We start from the raw sequence: 11130 nt of genomic DNA on the forward strand, positions 1-11130 counted from the left end.
GAGAGAGAGAGAGAGAGAGAGAGAGAGAGAGAGAGAGAGAGAGAGAGAGAGAGAGAGAGAGAGAGAGATATCGAGAGAGAGAGAGAGAAAGATCGAGATTGAGATCAAAGGAGAGAGACAAGTGTCAGTGATCAAACCAACACAGCAATAAAAACAAAAAACTACGATCGGAGATTGAACCTTTGACCCCATTTGAGCGCCACTTCTACACACTGCTCTTCCTCTTCTTCTTCTTCTTCTTCTTCTTCTTCTTTGAAACGCTCCTGAAGGAACAACAGCCGGACTCCTGGGAACATGGCATCTCTTCTTGAGGTAAGAATACCAACATAATGTATTAGTCACAGAGTAAAAGCTTTCTTGAACGGTTCACGTTCGTGACACCTTAAGTTGTCTCCATCAGGTGACGTAGCGTTAGCTTAACCTCTCTGGTAAGGGCTTGAGCTAACTTTACGTTAGCTAGTGATTAGCTAGTGGTTTAGCTACATTTTAATTTGAGGCTTGGTTTTCTGCAGTTCTGTGTTGCTTTGGACGTCAAGAGTAAGTTAACTTAGCTATCTAAGAGTTGAGTGCGTTTACTTTTCTTCAACATCGTCGATGTCACGTAGGTTATAGGTTTCTGTGTTGAACGTTAGCTAACATTAGCTTACTTTACCAAAAGTTAGCTAAGGTAATGCTTAGCTATAGGTTAATTAGGCAGGTTGGTTAAGACACAGAGGGGTCACATGCTACAAACTTCATCTTATAAACAGGTTTTTATTGAAGTGACATTAACATATCTCTGTCTGGTCACCTGACTGTCGGGACGGCTGTCCACGTGACCGCTTATAAACGCAAACCGCTATGATAACAACACGTGACACGTGAGTGTGAATTTAGCCATTTCATTTTAATTTTCAACCTTTGCATTGGAAAGAGTAAAAGTTGATGCTTGACAGGATTTAGTTTTTTACCGAAGAGGATGTATGTCCCCCTCTTCATCGTTTTCTGTGGACAGAAATTGAAACGGTATGTAGTGAAAGTGGAAATCACTTTTTCGCTTTAACTTGTCATTGTGAAGTAAATGTTGATGACACAGTGTAAGGGCTGGAGAAAAATGACACCACGTTCTTTTTGTCTTTTCCAGCATCGTCTGCTGTTCACGTTAAAATGTGTCAGAAATATTTACCAGGTTACATGTGTCACACATCAGTCATGTGAATTAGTAGAGAGGGAACCTCCACACCACTGGTGGTACCGCTCCATAGAGGGATGTACAGACTACTAGCAGTGTTTTACATAATGAAGCACATTGCATTCATATGTGAATAACGTTGATTAATTCCTAATGGGTAGGCAGAGATCTTCCAATCTTTGACTCTCATAGGGCAAGTTTGTTGAAATATTCTGAGTGATTTATATTTAAGGAAAGACCTCTGCTGCCCTCTAGTGACCAAAGCTGAGAATATTGTTTAGTGGCCTGTTAGAAAAGCTTTTTCTTTTTCTATGAAGAAATAATGTTGCATGAGAGAAGCCTGTTCAGATATAAAAACAAATAAAATACAAAATAAAATACAGCACAAGCAGCTCTCTCACTAAATGACGTATGAATGACATCACAATGTCACACTTTCCTGGCTGTTCTGAACCACATTCCTTTTGCACAGCAGATATCTGAGACATCTCAGTAATGTGGAGAACATCTTGTTTAGTTCAAATCCCAAAGACTTATCACAACTGATCAAGATAGCCAAAGGATTCTCTGCTCAGAAGACCTTACAATTGATTTTGGAAGAGAGAGAAGCTTCTGATGATGATGATGATGATGATGTAGAGGAAGAGGTTTCAGAATGTGAGGATCTCATTTATGAAAAGTCAGAGTCTGACTGACTTTGACGAAGAGGATAAGATTGAGCATCAACTAGTTCCAAAACCAAGACGAGCCCCAATATGGATGTCAAACAATGTGGAGATGTAATGGTCTTCTTGCCCACATGGCTGCCAATGTGATGAGGATGCAACCAGAGACAACACGGGCAGCTATGTGCAGGACGTCAAGTCTTCTTTTGAGCTTTTCATCATAGATTCCATGCAATAAATTAGAAGGAAGGCATGTTTTTGGAGAGAAGTGGAAGGAGTTGGACCAAAACCATTCACATGCCTACTTTAGGGTTCTTATCCTTGCTGGAGATTTTAGGTCCAAAGGGGAATCCACAGAATCTCTGTGATGCAGAAATTGTCTGCTGAAGAATGTGAAACCCACCTTGGGATTTGTCCCAGTATGCTAGATGGCCAGTGGCCGGTGAGCTAGCTCCCGGAGAGACTAATGTCCCTCATCCGATATCGATAAGCCTTTGGTCTTTTATCTCATCTCGTATTTTGATCGTTAGGATTTTTGGAATTATTGTCTTTCTGAAAGTCTTTACGGCTTTAAGCCCTCGACGCTCTAAGTAGAACGTAGCCCTAACACCCAGTATGAATAGTTATTTACATCGTCTGTAATTTACTATTGTCTATTTTATACAGTCACATTTTAGAAACACTGCAAAGTCTTCACCCAGAGTTCTTACCTTAAGTTCCTCTGGACGCTTCGGTCGTCACCTCAGTATCACACTTGTTCAGGACAGGGGAAGAAGGTTAGACTGCTAAAGAACTAGAGTCTTTAGTTTGAGTTCCAGCTTACTGAAGGGCAAGGCTGTGGTTTTATTTCAGTTTCCTTTTTCTTTTTCTTTACAAGTCACCAACACTTTCAATTCAATGAAACAGTGCCTGATGCAAAAAGTTCAGGGATTTCCTACATAAGTAGTCCCCAAGTCCTGAAGGTAACGGAGCTTGTTAAGTCAAGCTTGATCCTCTGAAGGTAACGGAGCTTGTTTGGTCAAGTCTTCTAAGAAGGTGGCATATTTCCTGTCTAGTCTCAGCAAGCTAGAGAAATCCAAGTCTTCTGATAGCAGAAGTGTCTTTCAGCCTCTAAAGTTGAGGGCCTTTGCGATTGCAAATCTGATTTTTTTTCTCCTCTTTTGGTCAAGAACTTTATTAAGTCCAGTTAAAAAAAAAAACTGGCGGATTTCTTATCCAGGCGCAGATCTGGTGAAGTCTAACTTCCTCTCCTCTGCAGAGATTTTAAGCTTCTTATTTCTGAACCTCTTCCTGAAGTAGTCCTCCTTCTGTGGGTCAGTGAACCCTCTGACCTCTGTCACCAAGCCAACACAGTCAGGAGGGATCTGATTGGCTGCTGCAGGTCGTGTGGTTATCCAGAGGCGAGCAGAGGGAAGCAGTTTCCCCCTGATGAGGTTTGTCAGCAGCACATCCACTGAGGTGGACTCTGTGACATCAGTCAGGACCTCATTGTTGAGGAAGTCCAGAGGAAGTCGACACTCATCCAGACCGTCAAAGATGAACACAACCGGGAACTCTTCAAACCTGCAGATTCCTGCGTCTTTGGTTTCAGTGAAGAAGTGATGAACAAGTTCCACCAAGCTGAACTTCTTAAAAAAGAAATCCTCTTACTGCTCTGCAGACAGTCAGCCAGCTCCTCCTGCTTCATGCTCCTCAGGAAGTGCAGTGAGATCTTCTGAAATGCTTCTCTGCTCCTCTTCCTCTGCTCTTCATCCTCACCGTCCAACACCTCCTCATCCTCCCTCTGACTCTCTAAGCATTCTGGGTAATCTGAGCTCACAACCTTCTGGATCTTCTTCAGCTCGTCCTTCACAAAAGTGAGGATGTTCTCCTCCAGCAGCTGGAACAGAATATGATATGAATGACAAACTAAAACCATGGAAGCAAACATCAGATCCATGTTGGACAGACTGACAACCCACTGGTCTAAAGAGTGCAGCATGGAGATGGTTGTGAACAGAATAGATGTAAAAGTAGTTGTACATGTACAGACCATAAATATGGAGTCCAGGTGTGTTTGATGCTGCTGGGCAGACGGACCTCTGGGAACCTCTGAGCTCTCCTGGTCCTCTCTGTGGAGGAGTCATGAACAATCAGCTCACATTGTGTTTGCTCCACAGACTGTTTATTGTTCATGATATTAAAACACAAATACAACAATAAGTTAAACATGTTGTGTTCTGTCATGATTAATCATTTTATGAACCAGATGCTAAAGACTGGAGATGAAGGACGACCATCTGTGTGCCAGTTAGTCATCTGTTTCATCTGTTTTAAGAACTTACTCTGGGTCATAAGAACATTGTTCATCTTTGAAGGTAATCAGACCACCTTCAGACCGATCACTCCTCATGGACACACAGCTGAGTTCAGGAAACTTTTTTCTCTCTGCTGTGAACTGATAGAAACACTGAGAATTACCAAACATAAAGGATTTCTGAACATAAAAGATTTATTTTTCTGCTTCCACTGGTTTTACTGGACAGTGAATGTTATTTTATTATCATGAAAACCTGTCTTGAATGGCAACGACAATACAACTTATTTGTGGTTACTTTTGTGTTGCTTATTCAACCAACTAGTCATTACAATGAGACACAATGACTAAAACTGTTAGATTCACATTGAATGTAATGATGGAGGACAACCCTCCAACAGCAACTCTTTTAAGCTACGGACTCTTCATCAAACTACATTCTGCTTCCAGACCTCTGCAGGTAGTGTCAAACATCTACCACTAGTCTGCACAGCTTTATAACGTGTTCCCAGACCTCTGAATGTAAACCCAGAACCCCTGCAGCTCGTCCCCAGACCTCTGAATCTGTTGCATAGTCTTCTGAAACTACTCCCCAAACCACGACAGGTAGTGCCTGAAACTCTGGATCTATTACCCAGACCACTGTAGCTCGTCCCCAGAACTATGGAGCTGTTCTGAAGACTTTTGCAGCTCGTCCCAGTCATCTGTCTCAACAGTGGTGGCCGTCAGGGCCTGCTAAGCCTTCTCTGCTGGCCAAAACAGAATCACAACGTTTAAATTGTAAATCTTTTATAATTTTATAATTAAAAGTTATAACTATTTTATAGTTTAATTGTTTTTCACAAATACACTACTTGTATTCTAATTATTTTTTCCCTATTAGCTTATTTTCTCAGTGCACAGCTCCTGTGTTCCTCCGTTGCCTTCAGCCTTGTTGAGCTGCTGTAACAGCACTCATCCAATCACATTTCACCTCTGTTTCTCTATGGACTCGAGAGCTGATTAAACTATATGAGAAGGCCTTCTAGCATCTGTTTTGCCACAGGGCCGCGTGACCATTAGCGTGCACTGTGATTGGTCAGTGTGTCAGTACACACCCTGGAACTGAAGCGCACTGATAAACTGTACAACAGCGTCCAGAACTTTTTTTTAAGGAGAGCGGATGGACTTTGTCTTTAATGAACAGCATGTGCGGTGGCGTTGTGTTGATGTGTCTATGGAGTTGGAGTTACGGGTTGGGCTGGTCAGGGGGGTCAGTCAGGACGCACAAGGCGAGGTCGGAGGCTTCCGACCGAGAGGCTCTGTGTGTAACTCTGTTTCAGACTGGTCTGTGGAGGAATAAACTCACATTGTGTTTGCACCAGAGACTGTTTACAGTTAATGATTCAAACACCTACAGAGCAGTTAGTTAAACATATTGAGTTCTGTCATGATTGATCATCATGAAAACAACACTGTAAATGATGCACGACCAATTATGTGTTTCATAACTGAGAATCAGAACAGTTAGTCATCCGTTTCATCTGTTTTAAGAACTTACTCTGGGTCATAAGAACGGCGTCCATCTTTGAAGAAAATCAGAGCACCTTTAGACCGATCACTCCTCATGGACACACAGCTGGGTTCAGGAGACTTTTCTCTCTTCTGCTGTGAACTGATAGAAACACTGAGATTTCATCATCATCATCAACATCATCATCATCATCATCAACATCATCATCATTCGATCATGAACTATCAGCTCACATTGTCTCCGTCCTCACAGAGACCAAAAGGAAAGGAAGCGTTACAAAGAGCCACAGAAAACAAACTACGCGATCTGGAGCAACATGATAGGATCGTGATAAAAGACCTGAGGAGAAAGCCTTCTGACATCATCATCTTCATCATTATCATTCTCATCACTTTATTTTCATCATCAGTTTGAAATCCTCACCTTTGATCAACAGAGTGGCGTCCATCTTTAAAGACTATAGGATGAATCATAGACCGGTTGCTCTTCATGGACACACAGCTGGGTTCAGGTCCAGGTTCAGGTCCAGCTCCAGCTCCAGGTCCAGCTCCAGGTTCAGGTCCAGGTTCAGGTTCAGGTTCAGGTTCAGGTCCAGGACAGTCTGGTCTCTGATGGATCCTGGTCACACATGTAGAAGCAGAGTCAGTGAGTCAAAGACGTTGTGACATGAGAAGAGTCATGACAGGTAGAGATGGTCCTCTCACCTCTGAGCTCTGGTCTGGTCATGGTCCCCACACAGACTGGTTTTAGAGGGAGGGACTCCCTCCTCTCGGTCCTCACACTGACTCATAGCAGAGTCCACACCTTCACACCAACACCACCACCTGCTGGAGAGATCACACATTACTGCTCTTCATCATGACCGTCACCTTCACCTCAATACTAAATACACTCATGGGACAGTTTCACTTTATATTCGTGAATCGTTCTGTGTGCATTTGCACTATGGAGACTGATCTGACCCCATACAGCTCCTGTTTAACTCAGAAAAGTCTGAAGAGAAAAGTTCAATAGAAAAAGTGTCTCAGACAGTTGAGTTAAGAAAAGGTCGACTACAACCTGCTGATTAACGTGCACACTTTGAAAAAAATATTTATTAATCTTTTTAAATGGTAAAAAGTCTGGCAGCAGAAATTCCCATTAAATTAAAGTAAAATAAAATGTATTCTTATACAATTAAAAACAGATATTGGCTGTAAATACACATGTAAAACATGGAAGAGAAAATTGCATAATACTGCATATTAAGGTCACTAATTTAACTTTGGTGATTTCATATAATTATTCAATTGATCTCCAACATCTGTCTGTTAAAGTTGAGATTTCTGAATATTAAACAAACTTCACTTTAGCTTCTTTTAAACATGTCAAAAGACGTCATTTTAAATGTTCATCCTATAAGTTTACATGTTTTACAAGTTAAATATTGTTCATCAACTTCAACAAATGGAGCTGTGCTGTTTCTCCTCATGATCTCCTCCAGAGTCCAGAAGTCAGTAAAACACAGAACAGTAGGATGACATGTAACGTCCTCATAGGAAACACTGTGGTCACATGGTCACATGTGCAAGCTTTCATTGGACGGGATCGTTCACGTCACCATCTGATCAGTTAGTAAAAGGTCGACTACGACCTGGTGACCAATGAGAGGAAAAGTGAACACTAAAGAAAACACTAACACATTCAAACACTGTAGAAAATGGACTAAATGTCTTTAACCAGAAGGAGAAATGAACATGAAGCTTTGTGGACTTAAAGGACTGAAAGCAGCAGGTGAGAGCAAACAGAGTCTCTCAGGTGTGTTTCAGTGCAGGAACAAAGGCCCAGGTGAGCTCTCTGGTCTCTGCTGGGTCCTAGTGCTCACCCTTTACTGCCTTCCCCTCCACGTCAGTAAGAGTCCTGACAGACCCCAGATCAGACTGAACTCCTCTTCTTCATCACAGTGTCATCATTCAGAGCAACACTTCATCTGGACTTCAACATTCAAACTAACAGCAGCTTCTCTCTGTTTAAGCACACAGGCGGCCATCTTGTTTCCCAGCTGTTTGAAAGCAGCTTTAAAGAGTCACACGTTCACAACAATCAATAACGTCATTTCAACCAATCGCAGCTCCACTTACTGATGGTTTAGCCGTGGACTTCATCAGAGTGCAGCTCTCTTCTGTCCTCAGCAGGTCTGTGGAGAAAAGGAGCTTCGTGCTTCACTTCAACTTCAACTTGCATCAGACGAAGTGAAGTGACGCAGCTTCTTATCCTTCACCAGAGAGAGTTCCTCACGTCACTATCAGAGTATGCAGTCTGACTGGTTGACTGAGTCTCAGTCTGAGCTGCGTTCACACATGTTCACACATGTCATTGTGCACAGAAACCTCCTCACAGCTCCAACAAGAGTCTTTCAGGATCAAATCCAGCATCTGTGGACAAATCCAGACAACTTGTAAAGAGTGTCTTTGCCAACAGACTGGACTCTGTAGTGGAGACCAGATGTTCAGAGGATCCATGCTGCCCCTCTTTGTCACCTTGTGTTCTTGTACATGTAGACTAGTAGGGACCAGATGATCAAGCAGAAAGCTTTGCAGCAAATGTTGTGTAGAGTTGATCTTGAATAAATCCATTCACTAAGACAACAGAGTCTGACCTGACAGTGTTTTTATTCTTCACTCCACTTTGTTGGTCTGGTTGAACCTGTTGGGGCGGGACAACTTACCCACGTATGAGTCTTAGGCTGCGTTCCAGATCCTTTACTCTTTCTGTTTACTTTAGGACATACTGCAGCTTTATGCATTAATGAGGACATACCACTTCCTCATGACACGGCACCTTGAACTTTGACCTCTGGCTCATATATCTGCTGTGCAAAAGGATTGTGGTTCAGAACAGGAGAGCGTGACATTGTGATGTCATTCATACGTCATCTAGTGAGAGAGCTGCTTGTGCTGTATTTTATTTTGTATTTTATTTGTTTTTATATCTGAACAGGATTCTCTCATGCAACATTATCTGTTCATAGAACACAGGTTCATAACAGAGACACCCAATCATAGGAAGAAATAATGATATAATGATATATATATAGATATATATATATATATATATATATATATGTATACCAGAAGTACAATAGATGTCATGTGACGAGTCTGCAGACAGACAGGCGTTTATTCCTTGTGTGGTGTTCAGGTCTGTGGGAAGATTCATTATTGTTTCAGACTCTGTGTGTGTGTGTGTGTGTGTGTGTGTGTGTGTGTGTGTGTGTGTGTGTGTGTGTGTGTGTGTGTGTGTGTGTGTGTGTGTGTGTGTGTGTGTGTGTGTGTGTGTGTGATGAGGATCACAGCGTCAAGTCAGCAAATCACTCTCCTGTCCAAGTAAAGCTCAACATCGCCCCCTGCTGGATACAAGCCGGGATGTACAGCACACACATAGCCAGTTATCACGGCTTATGTATATTTGTACATATTTATGAGTTCTCTCTCATTGAGTCTCTTTCCATAAAGGTTCATGTCTGAATGAAGCTGTGAGCTCATGTAAAAGTCTCCTCTGTCTGAATGAGTGATGTCATCACTTTAACAAACACATGCAGACAGCAATGGTTCATATTGATGTTTAAATGCAGCAGAACACTGATGGGTCTGACCTCTAGCAGCTGGACCACATGAAACCTTCCTGCTGGCTTCATTCACACCTGTGGAGGTGAAGTCATGTCCTCTGTTCAAGCCCAACACAGTGTGGAGGGTTGATGTTCAGGGAGGAGGAGCTTCATGTTCTCCGCTTGGTTCCAGTGGGTCAGAGGAAGCAGGAAGAAGCTGAGGGTTAATCTTTAACATGATCATAAAGTCATGACACATGATCAGCTCTCTGGACTGAGTGCTGCAGGTTCACTGGTTCATCACAGTGGTGGAGTGGGACTCACACTGGTTCACCACAGTGGTGGAGTGGGACTCACACTGGTTCACCACAGTGTTTCATGACCAACGATCTTCAGATCTTCAAGTTCAACAGATTGTCTGTTAAGGTAAATATTTTATCTGAGTGTGACAGATGTCAACTAGCTTGATGTATAATGTATGTCTGGGTCTGGCTACATAGCCTATTGTATATACATGGTGATGGTTTTAATATCAAGCTAGCGATCAATGCTAACATGCTAATGACGCTAGCATGCTGTCTAAGATAGTGTTGAGCAAGTTAACTTACATTTTCTGGCACCAGTATTTTGTATTTTATTTTAATACATTTATTTGATGTATTTTTGCCATCTCTGGCTGCAGGTGAACCTGTCTGTCTCCATCAGGCTGCAGGTGAACCTGTCTGTCTCCATCAGGCTGCAGGTGAACCTGTCTGTCTCCATCAGGCTGCAGGTGAACCTGTCTGTCTCCATCAGGCTGCAGGTGAACCTGTCTGTCTCCATCAGGCTGCAGGTGAACCTGTCTGTCTCCATCAGGCTGCAGGTGAACCTGTCTGTCTCCATCAGGCTGCAGGTGAACCTGTCTGTCTCCATCAGGGCTGCAGGTGAACCTGTCTGTCTCCATCAGGCTGCAGGTGAACCTGTCTGTCTCCATCAGGCTGCAGGTGAACCTGTCTGTCTCCATCAGGCTGCAGGTGAACCTGTCTGTCTCCATCAGGCTGCAGGTGATCACCAACATGAACAGGTATCACTCAACACTTTTTTCCTTCAGCGTATTCACTCTGACTGACTTCATGTTGACTGTTTCTCTGCTCGTTCACTTGAACCTTGACTCTTAATAAACCTATAAATCTATAAAACACATTCAGTCGTTCGATTGAGTTCTGATACTGGACTAAAGTCTGGACTTTGGTACTTCAGGTGTTTTATGAAGCTCATATTTCATGTTTATTGAGGCCTCTGCTGGTCAAAGTGCTCTCAGAGATCAAATATCTACTCTGTTGATTAATAACTTCATCTATGAAGCAAGAATCAATGTATGCCACGTAGTCTGGGGACCAGCTCCACATATCTGGGGACCAGCTCCACATATCTGGGGACCAGCTCCACATATCTGGGGACCAGCTCCACATATCTGGGGACCAGCTCCACAAACTGTGTATCTGCATTGTGATATGGCATAATCCAGATTGTATAATGAAATACAATACAATGGTGATGGCATGATTTACAGGTGAATCATTACTTTATATACCTGCTGTATCATATTTGATAACTATGTTTTCAACAGGATTGTACTATGAAATAAGGAAGGGAACATGAAGTAATTCTAGGTTGCTTCAATACTGCAGCTACTGAGCTCCCCCTGGTGGTCAGTGAGGGTTACAGCTGGTCTCAGTGTTCCTGTCAGTCAACAGAGTTCATGTTCAGCTGAGGTTAATTAAGCCTAATTACTTTCTTTAACTGTTTTATTGTATAGCTTCCTTGGTGCAGTGTGAACCTTGTTGATTAAACGTCATCAGTTCAAATCCCTTCTGTCCAAGAAGATGCTACGTGTCGCATAAATACAGCTTCTTTAAT

General features: G+C 42.5%; 1 protein-coding gene across 3 annotated transcripts; it reads right to left on the reverse strand.

The window, feature by feature from the left end:
• Positions 1–2655: 2655 nt before the first annotated feature.
• On the reverse strand, positions 2656–7891 carry LOC306746957 (uncharacterized protein). Of its 3 annotated transcripts, none has more exons than XM_079229947.1 (7): positions 7766–7891; positions 6350–6472; positions 6069–6263; positions 5673–5786; positions 4161–4273; positions 3869–3947; positions 2656–3715 (listed from the first exon to the last, which is right to left on the reverse strand). In XM_079229947.1, exons 5-7 carry the CDS (start codon positions 4226–4228, stop codon positions 3314–3316), a joined length of 549 nt encoding a protein of 182 aa, XP_079086073.1. In that variant the 5' UTR covers positions 4229–4273; positions 5673–5786; positions 6069–6263; positions 6350–6472; positions 7766–7891; the 3' UTR covers positions 2656–3313. The 3 variants fall into 3 exon arrangements, with proteins under 3 accessions (XP_079086073.1, XP_079086074.1, XP_079086072.1); XM_079229948.1 differs by having other exon boundaries at positions 6350–6469; positions 7766–7866; XM_079229946.1 differs by lacking the exons at positions 5673–5786; positions 6069–6263; positions 6350–6472; positions 7766–7891 and having other exon boundaries at positions 4161–4578.
• Positions 7892–11130: the final 3239 nt, after the last annotated feature.

This window comes from Taurulus bubalis (assembly GCF_910589615.1).
Source record: "Taurulus bubalis genome assembly, chromosome: 14".
NCBI lineage: Eukaryota > Metazoa > Chordata > Actinopteri > Perciformes > Cottidae > Taurulus > Taurulus bubalis.